This window comes from Watersipora subatra, chromosome 8, assembly GCF_963576615.1.
Source record: "Watersipora subatra chromosome 8, tzWatSuba1.1, whole genome shotgun sequence".
NCBI lineage: Eukaryota > Metazoa > Bryozoa > Gymnolaemata > Cheilostomatida > Watersiporidae > Watersipora > Watersipora subatra.
The window spans coordinates 39610134-39633497 of record NC_088715.1 but is presented as its reverse complement, the minus strand read 5'-3'; the positions used below and the strand labels follow the sequence as shown (position 1 = coordinate 39633497).

The following is a 23364-nucleotide window of genomic DNA, read 5'->3' as shown; positions in this document are numbered from 1 at the left end:
CATATTATTGGTTTTATAGCAGTATATGTGGTTTTATTTAAACTTGTGATTAAACAATATAGTTACATACTGAAACACTTCTACTAATGCAGTTTTAAAGTTCATTAAAAACGTAGCACAATACTTTTGAGTCTTTACTGTCAGTATTTGGTGTGTCCATCATTATTGGGGATTATCGCCTCAAGTCGCTTTGGCATACTTTCTATCAGCTTTCTGCAGTATTCTGCGATGATCTCAGTGCATCAAACACTCTTTATAACCTGTACAGGTTCTGCAATACTTGATGGCTGTTTTTCTGCTACCTTGTCCTTTAGCACTGTCTAGAGATTTTCAATCGGATTGAGGTCCGGGCTGTTGCCGGGCCACTCGAGCTCTGTGGCTCCTTGTGGCTTCCACTGGTCCCTACCCCTTGTGGCCTCCACTATGGCTTCCGGGCCATAAAGCATGACACAATGTTGTATAATTCAAAGTTCACTTAGTGCAAACCATAGCATCACTTCTCAGCAGCATAGGGAAAAGGGGTAGCCCTTACATTGTATAACCCAGGTAAAACAAGCGTGGTCTCAAACTTTTGTTAATGACTGTACTACTTGCGTATTATAAAAAATGGTCAGTACACAACTGTTAGATATTCACTGTTGACACTTTTTAACTTTTTACACTCTGATAAACGCTAAAAAATTAGAATCATCTCTTTAAATATGCATTTGAGGTAAACTTTTACTTCTGAACAATCTGTTGCATTACCCACTAAAACCAATGATATACAGCCCTCTGTGGGGGTATATCATTGCTAAAACCCAGTGGATAAGCCAACAAGGTTTGTCGATGGAGCTTTCATAACTTGCTAGAGCTAATACTCTGTTAGGTCCTATTATCAAATGACTGTTTTTTTCTAAAAAATAGAGACTGCTTACCAGCCTAAGAGTGTTTATGCTCAATCAATACTTTAAGACCTCCAATTTGTAAAATTTGTTTCCAAGATCAGTAAGTGAGCCAAACTTGTAGTTGAGTTGAAATGCACAAGGTGCAAGTTTTAGTTTTTAGAGATGGATATAGACAACATACTAAAACATACATTTTGTTAATTGTTAACATTACTATAGGTGCATACAAAAGAGATAGATAGCCTGATGTCGCTTATGCCATAAGATAATTCAAAAGTTTGTTTCAATATTTCAGCAAAATACTAGCAATTACTTACCGACAATTACTTACCGACAAATCTTTCCAAGCTGTATTGCCATGTTTAAAACCATTGCATCGATCTGCTGTTATTTTGGTGTTTCATTCATATGGCTACCAGAGGAGTAACCAGACTGGCCACTGCCTCAGTAGATAGTGGTGCGCTGGTAATTCATTGAAAGTTGTGTTAAAAAAGGACCCTAACAAAATTAGGTAGGCCTACTCAAAATTGCATTTATGTGAAAAACTATTATAGATATTTCTGCACTTCTACTCCATTTAAAATCTAACGGTACCACCCAAACATAGTAGACACAGAGGGTCTCATAACTATCAGTGAAATCCCTGACAGTTACAGATACCAATCAAAAAAGCATGTATGAGTTTTTAGTTGCTGAAATCCCACTCAGTCATCCTGGGAATCAGTTCAGATCAGTCAATTTACATTTTTTAATTTGTTTTGTTAATGAATAAAGCGATTGTAGCGGATCAGCAGTCTCAAAAATCAAAAGTGGTGCACCAAGTATAAGCTATTACTCTAATTGCAAAGGAAACTGCCGGTTCCCTTTACTGCTCCACAAGATTAAAGACGATAATCAAGCAATAAGACAAATATATATTTAAATATAAATTATATATAATATATACATGTATATATTTTAAATATATATATTTGACAAATATATACACTATGTATTTATTTATATATATTTCCTGAACATATATATAAATACATTTAATCAGTGTTCATACATAACAACAGAACAACATGCAAGAGGCTGCCACCTATCTCTGTCTCTTGCCTTTTCTTGTCTCATTTTATTGGTACACTCGGTGGATACCCGGCGCTGCACAAGTATTAAAAAACAGCTTATAAACCGTGGCAGGTAATGTAGCTGCCTGTCACTTTCCATTAGCCTGGCACATTGCCAATGACTAATGCGTGTTCGCTATTAATCGTATTGCTAAACTTACTAATATGAGCTGTGAGAACAAGCTTTAGTCATGTCGCGTTCTGTAGCGCAGAACGCTATGTTTATTTTAATCGACATAACGACATTCAATGCATCTCACGTAGCTTAATTGGTAAGATTATAACTAAGGTATTTGCCTGATGAGCGGGAGGTTCCAAGATCAAATCCACCATGAAGTGGATATTTCATTCCAGCATTTTAATAGCTATAAGTGGACACACCGAAGTACAGACAGACACAAACTTTGAGATATATATATATATATGGACCGGTAGATGCATTGTAATGTATGATTGTCGGTGAGTAATAGCCCACAGAGAGAACTGTTGGGTGTGCTTGGAGTTCGCTACCAGCCGGCGGAGCAGAATAATAATTCCACAATGTAATACCATACCATACGTATACCATTGCCAGTGGGTACGTGTACGTGCTTGTACATGTATGTACAGTACATACATGTACAAGCGCAGTAACTGTATTTATATCGCTTCTTGTTTGGCGAACCATCTCGCCTTTTAAAATTGGTTAGTCGCCTATCGATAATTCACGTTGGACATGTCTCACGAGAACGGAAAGCGCAAAGCATGATGTGCGCTACTTTTGTTCGTAATAGTGCGTTCGCTTTTGTCTTCATCGCTAATCTACCGCATCCATTTTCATCAATTTTAGGCATAAAAGCACCAATCAATTCTAACAAACGGGAAGTGTTTTTTATATCATAAGTCGACATAATGTACCAGGTTACGCACGACATCATTTGATGCGTTGCGCAACAACTTTGACTACTTCAACAATCTATTGCGGAAACATAGGAGCAAAATGCTGCTAGAAATTATTTTGTCCACCGTATTCGTTGTTCTTGCTGTATTTTGGTATATGAGCTACAATAGAGATAACACTCGTGATAGCGTAAAACAAACCTCGCCTATCGGTCAATTTCCTGAAACCACTAGTGTTCAGAATGTGGTAAGCTGACAAATGCAGTATATGGAAATGCTGTTGTTATGGGTGGATATAGAGAAACTATGTTACGCATCACTAATCCAAACCCTCACACAACATCAGTATTGAATTTGCTTTGTCATTTCATTCTATATTGACTAAGTTCAGTTTGTATACTTTTACTTTGTCACGTGGGAACTAATTTGATTATTACTGGTTCAGGTACAAGTGAAGGTGTTAAGCTATTGTAAACAGTACTGATATTTACCAGTAAAAAGTACTTCTTTATTCTATAAGTGTTGTATAAATCAATGTAAGTAATTGATGGGGTTGATACTACGCCACCAACCATGTGGGTTGGTGGCATAAAATATATTGTGTAGTCATACCACATTAACCTCATTTTAAACCTCTGAACCCTGACTGGTAGGGCTGACAAGTCCTTTTCACCTAATAGTGAAATAAGCGGCTTATGGTCAGTCTCAACCTCAAACTTTCTGCCTACTAAATAGTAGTCAAACTTCTCACACGCCCATGTAATTGCTAATACCTCCTTCTCTATTATCGCATACCTTTCCTCTGTCTCGGACATTTTCCTTGACCCATATTCCACTGGCTGCCACACATTACCCTCATTCAATTGTAACAATACTGCCCCTACTACATTTCTGCTGGCATCTGCAGACACCCTATGCCTCTTATTCAAGTCATAGGCACACAATACTGGTGCTTTAGATGAAGCTATCTTCACTTTCTCGAAAGCCTGTTCCTGATCTGGACCCCAATACCACTCTGATCTGCTCCCTGACACTTTTTAAATTGGCATGCATAGCTCTGCTAGCTCTCTACTGAACTTACTCAAACAGTTTACCATCCCTGTAAACCTTCTAGCCTCTGTTTTATTAACCGGTGGCTTCAAGCCTAAAACTGCCTCTACTTTACATGGGTCTGGCTTAACGCCAACCGCGCTAACCAAATGGCCCAGAAACTTGATTTCACTTTTTCAAACTCGCACTTATCCTTCCTTAACGTCATGCCTGAACACCTGATTCTCCCCAGTACCTCCCTCAATATCGACCAATGTTCACTTGCGTCCCTTCCATATACTAGGACATTGTCCATTAAGCATACTACTCCTTTCATGTCCCCAATAATTTTCCATCGCTCTCTGGAAAAATTCAGGAGTCGAGGAGATACCAAATGGCATACGATTGAACCTATATCTGCCCCAAGGGGTGATAAAGGTTGTCAATGACCTTGACCCCTCCTCCACCTGATCTTGCTAAAACCATGAGTTCGCTTCTAACTTTGAAAAAATTGTTTCCTTAGACAATTCACTGAGCAGATCTGAAATCTTAGGCAAAGGGTAAACCTCTCGCTTGACAGATCTGTTCAGTCCTGTTAAATCTACACACATCCTTATCTTCCCCCCCCCCTGCCTTAAGCGCTATAGTTAGCCTTGAGCACCACTCAGTGGGTTTTTCGACCTGCTCAATCGCTTTATTCGCCAACATATTATCTAACTCCTGCTTAGCCTGCTCTCTTAAACCTGTTGTTATAGGTCGAGGCGAGTATAACCTCACTGACTATAACCTCACTGACTATAACCTCACCTTCCCTTAACCTAATCTTAAAAAGACCTAGCATAGTGCCTAGACCTTTAAAAACTTCCTCAAACTCTTTTACTGGGTCAAACTCGCTGTTGCTCACCGCGTTGACTACAGCCAACAAATTCAGCTGCCTCCACTAGGTTATTCCCAACAAGTTTGCCTTAGATCCCTCCATCACGTACACTTCTGTTTCCATAAATCTACATTTACTTTCCAACTGAACTCTTGCTTTACCAACCACTCTTAATTTACGACCATCTACTCCCGCTAAGACAGTGGATGGCTCCTCTAGCCGTAGGTTCAACCTTTCGGCCATCCCCTCAGTTACAGTCGACACCTCTGCCCCAGTATCGAATGTAAACTCGACATTCTCCCCATTGATTTTTAAAACTTGTACAATTCTCCGTCCTAGTCAAGTGTCATCATCATATTTATCCCTAGAACCAGAGAATCTAACGCTTTTGGCCTTACTACTATCCTGGTACCTTTCATCATACCGACTCGTCCCGCGCCTCTCCTTATACCTCTCTCCCTCAAGCCTATCCATACTATTGTCCCTGTACCTACTCAACTCGTCTCTCGCCTCGCGGAGGTTTTCTCGGCCCCTGTACCTCTCCCTACTACTATCCCGGCTACCGTACCGCTCATAGCTATTATCACGGCTACCTCTTGACCACCTGCTGCTACCCCGTCTGTCGTAACCTACATCTCCCTTACAACAATTAAAATGCACAGCTAACAAAATTCTAAACAATAATATTAATGACAAAAGCATAAAATAGCCATAGGGCTGCGAGTTTCGATAGTCAGATGAAAATCATGGCAGTCCTTATATATAAAGGCGAGATAGTGAAGTAGAAGAGGATCAGCTGATGATGGAGAAGAAGGCTTCATAGGTAAGGAAAATGTAGAGACTACAAAAGCAGAGGGAAGCACGAGGGAGGCTCCAAAGGCAGAGGAACGTGCCTCAGCAGGCAGAGGGAGCCTCAGCAGGTCCTTCAGGAAAGAGAGATAGATCAACCGCAGATAGAGGCTGAGTCGTTGGAGCTGTTCTCTTTTATTTATGTCTCTGTTAGCCTGTGATAAGGTGTTTAGACGCTCAAGTTCTGTTCTTTATGTTGCAGAGGGTTAGCAATTCAGTGAACTTGTCTTAAGTACGTCATGAGAGTATAATGATTGGAAATGATGACTAACTCCAATTGTCTTGGACGTGTCTGGTACAGGTCTGATATCTTTTAATGGTTTTCTGGCATGTCAATTGATGTCTCTTTCCTCATGAGCTACTTCCACAGGACGTTTTTAAGCTGTTTGTAGATGAGTATATGATGACTGTCTTTATTGCTGGTCCTCTAATGTATTAGGTATCATGTTCATTGTGATATTGTCAATGCCTCCGGTGTTTAGGCGTTTCTCCATTATGCTATCTGCTTTTGCTAATACTTCTATACAACACTGTCATATACATGATGCGAAATTTCCTAATTCTCTTTTCGCTTGATTCTGCAACACAACTAAAAATCACCGACGTCTCCTCCCTAGGATGTGGCAGATTTATCTCAACATTGCGAGTTTTTTCAGACGTAATGAAGCAAAATTGTTTGGAGTGGGGTGGGGGACAACTTTTCCATTTCGGCAACTCTAAGTTACGTTCTTGAGACCGGCTGCTAAAGCTCTGCTGAAACCAACAGAACCCAACGCTCCCCATGGTACAACCTGCTGGAACCAACAGGAGAACACTGAAACTACATCTCTTGGGTTCGTCTGAAAACAACTGAGTTCGCTGAACCCCATGCTTCCAATGACACAGCCTGGTAAAACCAACTCGCTTGTGCTCTGCTGAAACCAACGGAGTGTGCTTAACAAACGCTTCTTATGATACAACCTGCTGAAGCCAACAGGAGAGAACCCAGATTGATAGATATGGCATCGTTGGGATGTTATCAAAGAGAAGTTTTGCAAAGAAAATTTATGCAAGACAAAATTGACAGATTTTATTTAACATGTTGGCTATCTAGTTATACATAGGCCTACTTTGCGCTATCTGACAAGTTGTGTACAAGAACCACTAGTTATGTATGCATGTTAATGGAAAGAAGGGTTATTTTTCATCAACCATGAAATGGTTATAAATCACAAAAAACTTTTATCAGTTTACTGCAAAACTTAGCAAACTGGCTGTAAAGTTCACTGTAAGTAGTTTAGCTACTCGTCATTCTCTTTTAACATTCTGCATTTGCTAAGCACTACAAACTGGAGAACCTTGTCACAAGTGAAACAGCTGCTCTTTCAAATCTGCATTGTTGTTCTAAAGTTTTTGTTGTAAAGACGCAATATGTTGTAAAACTTGAAATCTGTAGAACAGACTGAAAATTGTGGGAGCATCGAAAAGGACTGTGGAGTAGAAAACACTGGATACCTATTCAACTTGGAAGCCATTTGTGCCCAGTGTCCAACTCAAGGACCAAAGGGCTCAATTGGTACAATCTGTGAGGTTCCTCCCTCACTGGAGTTAGTGCCACGGGTTCAGATGGAGTCGAGGAATGTCACTGGGGTGTCTTGGAGACCTTTTTGTTTTTTGGGATTGAGAGGGTCGAGCATTTTGGTACCTTCTGGGATTTATCAGGTGATTTCTATGTAATTATTGATCTACGATTCCTAGCCACCACCTAATGCAATGCAGTTCCCTTCATTGCACTATTCATGGCTTTTTTGCAAAGTTGAGAAGCTCTTTGTACATTTTTTGCAAATGAATAATGATCAGACACAGAGGAAGAGAAGAGATCAGATACAGAGGAAGAGCTGCTATTTAAAATCTAAATTTTATCTAGATGAAGTTGACTTTGAAAATTGCAGCAAAAAAAAACCATTTACTGTGTTTTAGACAAGCTAGCACACATCTGACAATTTATTTCAAATTATTTGATCATGTGAGTGCGTTGTTGAATTTTAATTGATATCTTGTGCGCTTGCCAGAATATTGGAGGCTTTAATTCCATTAGTTATTGGTGGTTGGAAATTTATATAAGTAGCATTTTCACTAGTTTGTTCATGCTTTTTCTAGTAAAGTAAATTCATATTTTTTACTTATTGGCTATAAATATGGCCTGTGGTTATCAAAACTTGCAGTGAATTGCTAATCATATTTAGTTTTTTATGGTCTTTTCAATGGTGCTTATTTTGTTGTATAATTTTGGTTGCTCCTTACCTATAAATTTTTCTAGAGTTATGTAATGAAAACTTTTACTTAGTTTGCTGCCAGCAATGCATTGTGATTGGATAATTCAAAGATTTGCTGCCAAACTAATTTATGCCCACTTATGTATGATAAATACTGTCAAAATTGTTATGGTATTTTTGTTGTTTTGCTCTCATAAGAGACATTTTACAAACTTAAGTAAGTAATTTTATCTACTGAAAAAACCAGTTTATTGGTTTAGCAATTTCTAATGAGTAATATCACATTAGTACATCATATCACATTGGCGCATTACTGCAAGGTTAGAATGGGAAAGATTACAAAGGTTAGAAGGACATGGATTAGGATGAATGTATTATCCTAATAAAGAGTGTAGTTTCCTCCTCCTTTTGTGTCCAGCTGGTTACATCACAGGAAGAGTTGAGTATGGAGCCCTTTGTTGATTTCAGCTCTACCATGTTGTGTTCAGTAGGTTTCATTTTAGATAACATTGGGTGCTATGCATCGTTGGCTTCAGCAGAGGATAACGAGTTTGTTTCGGCCTCCTGCTGGCTTCGGCAGGTTGTATTTAAAATACTGTCAGGTTGAGCACACTCTGTTGGCTTCAGTGGAGCGAATTAATTGAATTGCAATATAAAAGAAGTAGTCTCCTAATTTTTCTTCCCTTCTACGAATTTACTTCGCAGGATGTTGAAACCAACATATAATCTGTTAACTGCTCAGTTTTTAGGTTTTTGTTCTTTCATGCCATTTATTCTACCTTAGCACCTAATCTGTACCCAAAGTCCATACAAGCAGTAGCTAGCTAAATTGGTGAAGTAGTTTGCGGTTTAACTGGCCAGTGTTCGACTTTCCGTCTTCCAACTTTTTAAAGGACGACTACTAAATTTGTGATCGCGAAAAACTTATCAAGTTTTAAAACTAATACTAGGGAAAATAAGTGAAAACAATTAGATACAAAAACTTGATGTAACGCATGGGTGCTCTAATGGACTGCTCTCGTGGACTGCTCTAGTGGACTGATCTAGTCAACTGCTTTACTGGACTGCTCTAGTGGACCGCTCTAGTGGACTACTCTAATGGACTGCTTTAGTGGACTGCTTTAGTGGACTGCTCTAGTGGACTGCTCTTGTGGACTGTTCTCGTGGACTGCTCTAGTGGACTGCTCTAATCATTTGAATAAGAGAATTGAAAAGAAATGAAAAAATCAATAGCTGGTAGTTCTAGAAGGTTTTTTGCATAGGTCAAATGAAGCATTGTAAAAGATATATATATATCTATATATATATATATATATATATATTTCAATGTTTGTCCATCTGTACATCCGTCTGTTCAGCTATAGCGATAAAGTTGTAAGAATGAGAAATCCGCTGCGAACTGGATTTGAACCCACAACCTCCAGTTCTGCGATCATCCATTTATCCAATGCACTGCACTGTCCAACTGGCTATACCCTGGAATAAATTGGGCACAAACTTGGATCACATGCAAATCTTTCATGGATCCATGTTAAACACTGCAGCTTGCGTTATGCGTAAAGCCTTACCAGAAGAAAAATGCATGCCAATACTTCAAGAAAAATGCTTAAACTCATATAGTGAACAAGACGATTGCAATCGGTATAGATCGGTAGTAGGCACTGCAGCCTGTACAGTATGAATTACACAGAAATAAACACAGTAAACAGAAAAAAACACAGTACACAGAAATAGACAAACGGCTTCATTTAAAAAAAAAGGTAGCATGGTGAATGTTTCTGTTGATTAAAAGTAAACTTTCTGTAAAAACACTTTTTAAGTTTGGGTAGAAACAGTTTTAAGATAGGTGTACATTTATCTATTTGGAAGTAGGATTTAGCGTTCATAGGGTGCAAGTGCATGATTGTGACTACCTGTTCTATTGGTATATACTTTAGCACTTTTTGTTGGCAATCTTAGAGTAGGTGGCAAAACCAGCTAACTAGAAAAAGGAATAGTTTTCTCTCTAAATACGACGTTAATCCGTTTTTATGTCTCAACTCTGAATAATAAACTCTGGACATTTGAAGTTGATCTGTTCCGATAGCGAAAACTCATACGAAATCAATGCAATTCGATAATCAACTCTCAGCTCATGATTAATTCACCATATTTTGATAGTCAAGCTTCGACATACAAAGCTAGTCCGTTTAGGTGTTTGGTTTATATATTTCAAAATCATCATGTTTTAAAACTATCATTATAAGAATATATTGCCTTTTTTCATTCATTCCCTGAGCCTTAACATGAATGATAACTATCTCAAGTAATTATATGTAGCATTGAGACTAAGGAATTATCTAAAATTAAGCCAAATAGCTATATATTATTTATATTTTTTGTTTACATTTTTGCTATTTTTTAACTTTGTTGTTGATTGTTGTTGCAATTTTACTCTGTTATAGGCTTTTATTTCTTTTCATTGTACTTTTTTCATGTTAACTGCTGATTAGTTTTTTAAATATTTTAATGAATTCATCTAAATAGTTTGCTCATGTTTACTTCATTATATATTGTTATAGAATTATAGCAATTCTATGAAAAAATTTGGCCATTTCCTTTATTTTACCATTGCTGCTCACTTGTATTAGTTTTCACATAATAATTACATAAGGAAGGTATAAAGCGCTGTTTAATGTTATTTGAAACCAAACTAATTTAAAGAGAACGTAGTAGAAATGTACAGATAATAGATATGTACAGATTTACTAAATGGCAAAGTTTTGAGAAATTCCACATGCCATGTTAAAAGTTATTTCATAGAGTGACAAATATTTGCTCACGTTTTATAACATGTCAAGCAATTCGTATGCCAGTTTGATTGCATCTTGTCATATTTTGCGCTAGTACCAAAGCTACTAATGACAATATGTTTATTCCTAGAATCTGCTATAATTTGGTAAGTCTGAATTCTCGAGTTCACAGTTGTATGTTGAAGAATGAAAGGGGTTGGCAAAACTTGTTTTTGCCTTAGTAGCCAGCTCGCTAAGATTTCTGGCTCTGTGAGTTGGCTCATGGTTGTAATTTATCAGACTTGCTTGTCATCTCTATTGACGTTTGATTTACAAATTTGGCTTAAAATTTTGGCCAATACTCAGGCTCTTCTGCTATGGCATCTGCATCCTCCGTATTTGTCTAAATTGCGACATAGCTGTTGTATGCAGTTGTTGCATCACACCTCAACGCAGAGCTATTATCTGCATTAAATTCAATGGTATAGCTGCTATCTGCAATCAAGTCTCACAGCTACTGTAAGCTTTGACTTGTGTCTATAAGACTTAGAAGGTTAGTTTTGTATACAATCAGAACCCCTGATCGTAGACCTTGATCTTGGTGCTATTAGTAGGTACACAGTTGGGTAGGAGCAGTCAGGACCCCTGATCTTAGACCTTGATCTAGGTGCTATTAGCTTTTGAACTAAGTGTCATTTCGAAGCTCTAAAATTGTAGAATACAAAGAAAAACAGAAACCAAATAGAGTAAATAATTTTTATTCCACACACTCAAAAAAGTGATGTTTTAAATGTAACAGAAAATATTAATACATCACCTTCATTATTATTGGTGGGTTCCAAGTACGCTTTCAACTTCGAGTAAGTCACCACAATGTATTTAGTGAATGCATATTGTGACATAGCTTTTCACAATTTTGTTATCATGAGCCAAGGCCTGATCTCCCTCAGGTATATTTAGTTGTTTTATACATGTACATGTATGTAAATGGAAAAAGGTAAATGTTCGACCATTGACGTGCGTACCTATACTCTTTTTTAATAAAGCCTGACTGCAGTCACACAATAATTTAGGCCTAATTTAATAATTTAATCTAGGCATAATTTAATTTAATAAAGCCTCATTGCATAATTTATTTTTAGTTTTTATTTGTTTATTATTGAATTGATTTTTATGGCTTGCCATAACAACAGCAGTAGGCTTTAACCTAGTGTGAATCGTAGGACTATAAGCACCGACCTGGATCACTCTCCGAATTTATTTTTGAGTTTTCATTACCAAGAATTTCAACCGGGGTCTTATCAAAAACTCCTATTTTGTCAGCAGTCAGTATTCATTTCTATTCATGTTTGAAATGTCCTCAATATTCGGTAATGGTACTAGTAGTTCCATTGACTCTGAAAATATGGAATTATTCTGAGAAATCAAAGTTTCATAATCATATCTAAGCAAAAACAAACTGAAACTACGCAGCCGAGGTTTCACAGGCATGGGATGGGATGGAAAAATACCTTCCTGCATTATTTCGGGCCTAGGCTTCAAATTGTTAAACAAAATGAGAGTTCGCCAAAATTACAGATAGCGGCAATTACAGACAGACAGCAATTTACCTACCTGGTTATGTCTTTTAGATTTCACCAAAAAAGATTCCTGAAATCCACCCCAAATCATTAAGGTAATGTTTGTTGTGATTAAGTTTGTTCCTTGTTAGTATTATTCTATCAATATTTGTCTCAAAATCACTTGGGCTACATGGTAGGCTATATGAATGTTGTGAAGGCTGTTTGAATGTTGCGAAGGATGATGGATGAAATTTCTAGGTATAATGCTTACGTCTGGTATGCAGGATTTCATTGAATAAAATACGCTTGTATAACCCTTCTAAATCATTAACAATCAGCAATGAATAAAATAATACTTGGAATAGAAATATCTGTCTATAGTGATAGTTTCACTTTGAAAAAGTTTTGACATTAATCTTTTATGGCTAAGTTTTGTTTACAAAATGTCTAAAAAAAACGATAATTCAGTTACTCACAATCTTAAACCTTTATACAGAGCGGAGGCGAGTTGATATGCTAAATGCTACGGGAAGTTGTTTAAGCTTTGTAGCCAATTAGCGATATACATGTAGCTAATAGTCATTATTTCTCTTTATTGGCTCTTTATTGACCATTTCTTTGTGTTGTACTAAGTACCGAGCACATGTAATTACAATGTCTCAGAATAATTTTATATTAGTTTTGAGAAAAATCGCTGGCACTATAGAATAAGCCACTTTTTAATGGCTTTTGATTATGCAACTCTGAAAATTCATGAATTACCTATAAGTTTCCATTATTAGGCTTGACAAATTGAACAAATATTTACAAGAAGTATATACTTCATAGCAACAACTATCTGTCTAAATGGGAGGTGCTGTATTACAATAACAAGTGTTTTTGGGCAGCATTTGAGGGAGGCTTTGCGTTGTTTACCTTGTTCGTATGGACAAAAAGTATTGTTTCAAGCCTTATTTTATTATAAGCATGAAAAATAATGTGCTTGAAGCGTATTGCACTCGTTATCAGTTGAATTTATTGCTTTTAAGGTATTCATTGTAAATTGGTTGGCACATGAGTAGACGGAGATGTATTAGCAGATTATTGGCTATCATACATAGACCTATAGATTAATTGGCAGAGAAAACCTTTTTTTCGGCATGAGCTTGCAACACCTTTAGCCTGTGCGCCTCTACGATTACACGCATTGTAGATCACTACCATTGACTCATCGAGCATGAGATTCGGTTTCCGATGTTTCGTGTGTTTATCATTCTGATTTTGTTTCCAGTTAAACAGCAATTCTACAAAACTTTACCAAGTATGTAGAATTTTTTAAAGGTTTTCATTTTTTTCCTTCCATGATAGCGAGGGCAATGTGCCTGACATCACTGCAGCTGGTAGCCTCACCCAGTTTATAACGGCACTTCACAAGCAGTTGGGTGCTATCGCTGGTTTCTGGTTGAAAGAAACCTTCATAGTCAGCATTGCATCTTCTGAGCTCTTTGGAAAAGTAATCCATCTCTTTGATCGCCCTGGTAAGAGCCCAAGCTATATATGGCTTTGACAACCTTGGTAAGAGGCCAAGCTATATATTGCTTTGACAACCTTGGTAAGAGGCCAAGCTTATATAATGCTTTGACAACCCTGGTAGGAAGGCGAGTTAAAAACATAAATTTAACCTCTAGTTGGACGTGATTTCACCTTCAACCTTACTCAGCGGTTAAGCAATACACGATAGTAACAATCTAATCATCTGTTAGACCATGTCTGTCATTTTCTTGAGGAAACATGTTGCAAGATCCTTGCAGTTATTTGACAATGTAAATTGAAATGGAGCCACCAGGAATCTTAGCTAGTACCACTTGTTTATCCACAATTTGTGACTAATTGAATGTGACCTATCAAATAGTGACATGATTTAATGTAACCCAGAGACATTAAAACCTGCTTTATCATATTCCTGTTACTTAGTCTCTGACTTGCATGTAGCCTACTTACCTCAGAATCATTTGTTTAATACTTTTGCTCATACAAACATAAAGAGTGTTGATAACAGGGTTGTGACCATTATTAAAAAATTGATAAGTATTCACTGATGCCCAGATGAAAAATGCATTACAGTTGCAACAAATCTCTGCCTGTATATTTATTTAGTTGCATTATTAGTTCAGTAGAAGTACTCAGAGTGTCACAGTCATAGCATCTGACTATTTTCTTTACAATCGAGTACAGCCACTTGGAATGCCAGCGGTCTCAGTTTATCCATCCTATCAACTTTATACTAATGTATGAACTTTATACAGTATCGACTTTATACTAATGCGAAGTTGCAGTATACATGCAGTTTCAAGTTTTGAAGAATGCACATTTGCAGTATGCATAAACTGATGGAATTCAGGTTTTGTTGCACATAAGTAAATGCACAGTTGATCACAGTGGGTATTATGCAGTAGGAGCACAGTTCCAGCAGGAGCACAATTGCAGTAGGAGTACAGTTGCAGTAGGAGTACAGTTGCTGTAGGAGTACAGTTGCAGTAGAAATACAGTTGCTGTAGGAGCACAGTTGCAGTAGGAGTACAGTTGCAGTAGGAATACAGTTGCTGTAGAAGCACAGTTGCAGTAGGAGCACAGTTCCAGCAGGAGCACAATTGCAGTAGGAGTACAGTTGCAGTAGGAGTACAGTTGCTGTAGGAGTACAGTTGCAGTAGGAGCACAGTTGCAGTAGGAGTTGCAGTAGGAATACAGTTGCAGTAGGAATACAGTTGGTGTAGGAGTTGCAGTAGCGTTAAATGTCTACTGAGCATTAGAAAGTTGTAATACACTGTAAAATTACTGTAATGATACAGTGCAGTTTTAATGCAATACAACCCTAATTAATAATTGCAAAATATGCCTTTCGTATATGTTTTGAAGGACTATTTTTAAAATTCATAGCTTCGGAATTATTCTTTCAGTCATACCTCCACGTCTGGCATATTTAAAAGCTTTTGGTAGATCTTCAATAGTCGAGGTGTAGATCTTCAATAGTCGAGGTGTAGATCGAATGGAGCTAACTAAATGATCTTTGTAGCTGTTCTCTTTGCCGATTTCTTACCCTTGATTGGCAAGGGCAGCATTCAGTATGCCAATGGAGAAGCTGGACAGAAAAGGAGGAAGCTGCATGACAGGTCATTTGCTCAGCGAAAGCTCGATGCGCAACTTCCATTGTTTCAAGAGGTGTGACTATAATATACTTCGTATCACCTTGTTCAAGCGATAAAGCGGGTTAAACGCTACATTGCTCGTTGATATGTATATATATATAATTTTGTCAATGGCCAATTTGTGTAAATAAAGAACCTTTTGCTAGCTCACTCCGCAAGATGTACACACAAGCCGATTAGTGTAATTCTATAACATTCTTAGATATGATGCAGACTTTTTAGTATTAGCTAAACCTGTTTTGACTTTGCGTTATAACCATCTGACAAGTTGGGTAACTGTAATGACTTCGTGTGGCGACTAGATAGAAATTGTATAAGAGTGATGGCCAACAGAAATGCTTTTGTCTCGCGTTCGTTCATTGGCCAATTGTCGGTATTGACATCTCAGTTCGTATATCTATATATACATTGTATATGTATGTATGTATATATGTATGTATATATATGTATGTTTATATACAGTATGTATATCTATATATATATGTATGTTTATGTATGAATATGTATGTTTCGCCAACAAAATGACCTCTCTAAAGGATCCACTGAGACCCTTTATTACTAGAGATGCCCCGATTCTAAATTCACCAGCCAATTCAGATACCGATCCGATATACCGATCCTATTGAAAAATAATCCGATTCAGATACCGATTCAGATATTTTGCGTTGCATAGATAGTTGTTCATTTTATTATGCAAATACAAACATAATGCAAAGAAAACATGAATATTATTGTATTTATTTGTTTGCATTTATGGAAAAAATATATATACATATTCACATACTGACATACTGTGCATGTAGTTACAAAACAGTCCATGTTTCTTGTAATTTGTAAATAAAGGTAATTACTGTTAGTGGTACAGTTCTCTCTTTAATAACGAAGTCCCTCTTCTATTGCTGGATGAACTGCTATGTCTGTACAAGTTTAGAACAAATCAATGTTTCTTTCAATTACCGTTAGTGATTCAATTATCTCAGTAAGACGTCTCTTTCTTCCATCATTATCAATGTAGCCAAGCGTACTGAAGGGGGGACTCACTTGCCACAGATGTTGGAGGACAGGCTACATACCGATACGACACTGGGGTTACCGTTTTTTGTACAATACAAACGATCCATTGTATCGTCAGGATCAAGAGAGTGATAAATAACTTTATGCTTCGACTGTTTAAATTACTTTCGTAATGCTAGTAAATAGAAATATTACACTGTGTTCTTGTCTCCCATTTTTGTTATCTTGTTCGTGATTGCCTGCAATAAATCCTATCGCTGTAATTGGGAAACACCACACTTTTTGTTTACGTTCTGGCTAAAAAGTTTCCTTCGCTGTGTTGATCAGGCTATAGACATGAAATAAATTGTGTGGCAGGCCTGAGATTCATTAAGTAAAAGTAAGAAGCTTACAGCTGATGATTTTTTTTATTAGTATAGCAGGCTAAAACACAGTTTTCTGCTAAATGGTTGATCTGCAAAAATAATAATCGTTCAAATAAAAGCTGGCGGTGTATTTTTCAAATGGCTCGTCAGAATTTTCGGAAGATAAATTTAGCCCTTTTACAGGCAAAGCGACAATCGCCTATATTTTGCTCTCTTCCGGTGGAGCGATATTAAACCTTTTTGATGCAATAAATCTGCTAACTTATCTCCAACTTGTCAAAGATTTCTTAATAGATATGCATCGAAAAACCAAGAAATATCTTTATCAATTGATATCTATTGCTTGGTCCACGATGATTTAGCTTGTGTCCTTCATTGCAGTTTGTTAGCATCTTCAATTTTTATTTCATTATAAATTTGAACACATATTTTTATTTTATATCTATATTTAACAATGTTGCATAAAAGCTCATTACACTCATTGATATGTTTGTTACAGTTTGCAGCAAAGACTAGCTTTTTATGTAGAATAGAAGTGGAGTTATGAGCATCAATCAATTGTAAGCCATGTTAAGATAGCTGCAATGATGCTATTAAATAACATGCTATAAATCTGCATATTTATAAGTTATACAATAATAATCTATCAAATGATACAAGTATATATTCATGACAAGTGACATAAACGAATCATACTTATATTACATGCAGAAACAAAAATTAATGTTTTTAAAACAAAAATATTTTCATCGTTTGCTCGGATAGCTGTGTTCTGATTGATGCCTTCGATGGAACGAAATGAACATCTTCTAGTTGTTCAATACTTTTTACAATATCTTCTGGCCTAAACTCTTTTCTGTACTGCTGAACTAGTCGATATTAGCGTCCAAACAGTTTTTGGCTGAGCCAAACTTTTACGCGCTGTGTATTTAGCAAAAATGCAATGCATAAAAGTTTGCTCGCTAAACGTAACCTTTGGCCCAAAACGTGCAAACCGTTTTTATATGCATGTTCTTCGGAGTATTAGACTGTGTTAAACAAGGAACTACTATTAGCCTGAGACAGTGATTAATCACTTCTATGATGTTGCTTTCAAAGTTCATCTACCAACGTAAATTTAAACCATTTTGTTATATATAGGTACATGTACTTTGAAGTAACAAGGCTGCATTAAACAAGGAACTACTATTAGCCTGAGACCGTTATTGATTATTTCTATGGGGTTGATTTCAATGTTTTAATGAAAAAAAGTGAAAGCTTTGGAGTTGGACAACTAGAGAATTGATTGGTAATAATGTAAACGATTCATTATTAATACGATTTTGTGGCCACTTTTCTATTGATTTGTTTTATATTATGGATTCATGAAGATCAAAAATAGCCAAAGTGGCGGTCAAATACAGTTGGTGTTCAATTAGAGGTTTTACGATATGTACGGTATATGTATGCTCAGCAGACAACTGTATGAATTAAGTCTTTTCTACGCTCTGCCAACCTCTGCTTGACGGGCTCTTTTTATATCGTAAACGTTGTCAGGCTTCGCCCCTTTGTCGGGAAGGCTGACTTAGTGGAGGTCAGTACTTCCAGAGGCTGGCTCTGTAGCAGGTCAGTCTTTCATCTGACCTCTCGGTAGCTGGTTAGTCTTTCATCTGACCACTCGGTAGCAGGTCAGTCTTTCATCTGACCACTCGGTAGCAGGTCAGTCTTTCATCTGACCACTCGGTAGCTGGTCAGTCTTTTGTCCGCTGTGACACCACTGCATAGTGGTTAGGGTTACAATACTGTATAGTGGTTAGGGTGACACTACTGTATAGTGATTAGGGTGACTCCACTGTATAGTTGTTAGGGTGACACCACTGTATAGTTGTTAGGGTGACACTACTGTATAGTGATTAGGGTGACTCCACTGTATAGTTGTTAGGGTGACACCACTGTATAGTTGTTAGGGTGACACTACTGTATAGTGATTAGGGTGACTCCACTGTATAGCTGTTAGGGTGACACCACTGTATAGTTGTTAGGGTGACACTACTGTATAGTGATTAGGGTGACACTGCTTTATACTCTTCAACTACAGCACATGTCTGTAGATTGGAGAGGAATTATGTGACCAGTGGGCTAAATGTGCAAAATCAGAAGAGCACATTCCCCTTAGTCTCAACTGCTCTGCCATTGTGATGAAAGCTTTGACTCGCTTTGCCTTTGGCGACTATTTTAAGAATGAAACAGCGCTCAACAACTTCCGCAAAGACTATGATTTGGTAAGTCAAGTAGCTCCTGCCATCTACTAGCTAAATCCTCTTGCAAGCATGAGGCAACTTCATGTGAGAAAAAATGTTCAAACATAATTTTCTTATTTTATCAAGAACTACTGAATGATCAGCATTGCACGGGTAATTTTTGCATGGCTGATAAAACAGGTTTTGCATAGAAAATGTGTTTTTAATTGACTAAATTTCTTTACCCAATGGCTTTGAGTAACTTAAAGATTGACTTGCAGCAAAATTCACATTACAGTTATTTGGGACCAAAAGATTCACCATGTCTTACTCTGTTGTGTTTTAGATGCAAAATAGGAGGGAATACGATTACAAGCTCTTAAAAGCTAAAAAAACGAATTGTTAATCGCAGCCACACGAGACCGCCGTAGTTTGGATTCTCCTTCCAAAATGGCTCAAATTGGACGTAGTTGTTACAATATGGTTTCTGTTTACACTTTCATGCAACCTCATTCATCGAAATATTTTCACAAATATACTTAACGCATTCAATAAAACCATGTCTATTGTTCTTACGCGTCTGTTTTATCGTCATTGTAATGCTGTCACTTTTAGCAGTGATATCTTATAACTTACCGTAAAAATTCGTTAAATTTTTTAACCTTAGCTCGACGGAGTACATATCATTGTCTGATAATCACGACGAGCCTGTTGGTCACCTGTAATAATCGAAAAGTGCTGCAGAAATTATTTGCAAAGTATTGGGTCACATGATCAGATTATGACTAGACGATTAGATCAAGCCGAAACAAAACTGTAAAGTAGCGAGCATCTATATTTGTTACGGGGTCTTCAGTAAAACCCGAAGTGTTTGTCATAAACTAGTGCTACGATAAGTTTTATGTTGAGCTTTTTATTGGCCTTTCAATTCACGTGAGAACATCGCGTGACAAGACAATAACCAAATTTAATGACTACGTCATCGAAATAAAGAGATTCCAATCTACAGCGGCTTTTTGTTTTTGAGCTTTTAAGAGCTTGTAATCACATTTCCACATTTTGCACCTACAACACCACAGAGTAAAACATGGTGAATCTTTTGATACCAAATAACTGTAATGTGAATTTTGTTGCAAGTCAACCTTCAAGCTAATCTAAATCGTAACTACATATAATAATAGCCATCTCCCTCCTTCTGAAGCCAGCATTGGGAAAAAGCTTGCATCATGATCTCTCACACAATCATGATCTTCAAGCGTTCTGGCTGAAGCGCGAAGTGTGCTGTTTAGACCAATCGTCATTAAAGATTGGCAGGTGTTATAAGTATGATGTGCACAATTATTCCATAGTACAACCAGCTGATTTCGTAATCTCAGATATGTAATATACATAACTAGCAGTCTTCAGTCTCAACTGGTGATACTGGTTTTCGTCAGGATGCCAAGATGATTTTCGCCAAAGTATGTACAGTATATAAATCTAAATGTTTGTCAGTCTGTCCAGTTATAGTGATGAAGTTTTAGGGACTCAAAATGCGCTGCGTGCTGGATTACTGGATTTGAACTCACAAAGATTGCAACTGCAAGTTTGCCAATTACAACCAACCCACAACCACAAGGCTGAGCCATTCTTATCGTTTTTCGCTATACTATCAACGGTATCACTAAATGGGGATGCGCTTTTTATTATTAATTATTATTACCTTTTGCGTTTGTTTTGATTTTTAAAATATTTTAAAAGCTATTTCCAAATTCATGACCCATTTTTTTAATTTTTAGTGTTCAAATGTGACATTGTAAATGTACCAGCTCCAATTTCCAGTTCTTCTTCGTGGCCATCGCTAAGAACTATTAAATTTAAAACTTATATGTGGGCTGTTTAATTATCTCGAGTAAGAATTGCATCTACATTCTCTCTTCGTTCAGTTAGACAACGCATCTGTCAAAAACAGTCCGATATCTCATTTTTTACGTTCGTACCAGTAGTGAGAACTACCAGTATCGTCGTATTCAAAGGATGGATAGATAGCGTTGGTTACAACAGTGACCTTTTTATACACACTTTTATGTAATCATTGGTATTATTAATTCAACATATTCATGATTTTTATTTTGTTTTCTCAATTCATAATAATTGTATCAGTTGCCTAATCAGTTTTCATTGTAGCAAAACATACGTACTATCATGCCAATTACTTGCCAATTATTTCACATTTAAACTCCTCAAGTTATATTGGTATATGTTTTATATGTTACGTAAAAATAAATTTTTTGTCCAAAGACTTTATTACTCGGGCAATGTCGGGCAGTCAGCTAGTATATATATAAGCTAAAATGTATATATACTAGCTGTGCTACCCGGCGTTGCCCGTGTAATAAAGATTCTTTGGACAGAAAAGTGATTTGTATTTAACATATAACAACATTGGCCATTCTAACTTTCAAACTACATATCATGAGAAAAGTGTTTTGTGTAGTTGAAATAAATTAAAAGAGAAAATAAAAACAACTGTAAAGGTTTTCAAACCACTGCAAATTTAAAATTTAATAACTTTCAGCGATGTATATCTTTTAACAACGTACAGTGGAACCTCGGTTCGAAAATCGAGTTGTTTGAGATCCGAAACAATTTTTCTCATTAAAATGAATGTAAGTGAAATTTAATCCATTCCAAGGCGAGAAATCAACTTCAGTAAAGTATTTTACATTTTACCATAAACTGTAAAAATCGTAGGAAAAGGAAAATATAAACAGCAATGGCACGTTTACTTTACATCTTTGAAGGAGAATCCTCCTCCAAAACAATTTAGGGTAACTCGACTGAAGGGGTTATCTCTCTAGCAAATCTCTTCAGTAAAGAAATCGTCGTCCCAGATGGTTCCTCTCTTTTTGTAAAGAATTTATTAAGCGTAAATTATTTCTCCGTTTGTTAACGAATGTTTCCATGCTGTTTCCGGAGCTGTTCCAATTTCAATACGCATGCTCTCGAATTTATGTTCGAGATCTGAGACGAACAAATCTCAAAATCTTTGGTTGAAAACCGAGTTGGTTGAGAACCGAAGCGTCCAAGAGCCGAAGTTCCACTGTATACAATAAGTACACAAATAGCCAAATTTTACGTTCGGTGTAGTGGATTAGCATGCCTGTATGCAGAATAGGGGATCCAAGTTCAATTGCAATACGATGTATCTACATGTGTATATATATATATATATATATATATAATCAATAAAACAGACTATAACTTTAGATAAAACACTTTATTACTATTAATAGTAATAAAGTGTTTTATCTAAAGTTATAGTTAATAAAGTGTTTTATCTAAAGTTATAGTCTGTTTTATTGATTTTAATTTGCTCTGATTTTATCATTGAGCACTCTCCTCGCATCTTACGCTTTTACTTATATATATATATATATATATATATATATAAGTAAAAGCGTAAGATCAGAGCAATGATAAAATCAGAGCAAATTAAAATCAATAAAACAGACTATAACTTTAGATAAAACACTTTATTAACTATAACTTTAGATAAAACTTTAGAAAAAACTTTAGATAGATTTTTTGGCAAGATATATATATATATATATATCTTGCCAAAAAATCATGGCAAAAACACAGATTCTTTTCAACTATCGATAGATGGTAGCAACATTAATTGGCAATTAATGAATTTGAGTTGCCAATTAATGAAGAGAAACAAAAAATTTGCTTCAAAGATTCTTCATCTGATTATGAAATTATTATATTCTTAGGATTGAATAAGTGTTGTTTCTGAGTGCCCTCAAAACTATTTGACTTGGCTTTGTTGCGGCTGATCAGAGTGTCTCATTCTATGAGGAAATCATGCCTGAAGTCGCTTTGTGAATTTTATCTGAAGATCGGCAATTCACAGTCAACTGTATGTTTTCTTTTCGAACTCACAGATAGAATTCATTATACCGTAAACAAGTCAATTTTAAGAATCGGTGTACATAAACTGTTAGAACTTGATCGCCAGTTGAGTGCCAGTTGAGCGCCAGTTGATCGCCAGTTGATCGCCAGTTGATGGCCAGTTGAGCGCCAGTTGATGGCCAGTTGAGCGCCAGTAAGTGCAGCTCATCACTTAGTAACACTAACAAATTTAGCAGTTTAATCATTGAAATACTGACTTGGTCTACTTGTGCTCAATTCGCAGTAACTATCATAAGTGCAGCTGATTTGCTGAGTTTATTTTGTCCATAGGCGGTTAAAAATTGCCTCGTTACAACTTGCCTTTTTATCAGGACCTTTGTGGTGTTCTGCTTCGTCATACGTACCTGTTTTCAGGTGTTTCTATATTCTGACCAGAAAAATGTTGAGAATATTGCGTGTGTAT

General features: G+C 36.7%; 1 protein-coding gene across 1 annotated transcript in view; it reads left to right on the top strand.

The window, feature by feature from the left end:
- Positions 1-2895: 2895 nt before the first annotated feature.
- The window catches only part of LOC137401592 (cytochrome P450 20A1-like), a 40842-nt gene continuing 20373 nt past the window's right edge, over positions 2896-23364 (top strand). Inside the window, exons 1-5 of the mRNA XM_068088020.1 lie at positions 2896-3125; positions 12291-12334; positions 13569-13738; positions 15274-15419; positions 18876-19046. Of these exons, the coding sequence (XP_067944121.1) occupies positions 2979-3125; positions 12291-12334; positions 13569-13738; positions 15274-15419; positions 18876-19046 (678 nt within the window). The 5' untranslated portion in view covers positions 2896-2978. The remainder of the gene's footprint in view (positions 3126-12290; positions 12335-13568; positions 13739-15273; positions 15420-18875; positions 19047-23364) is intronic.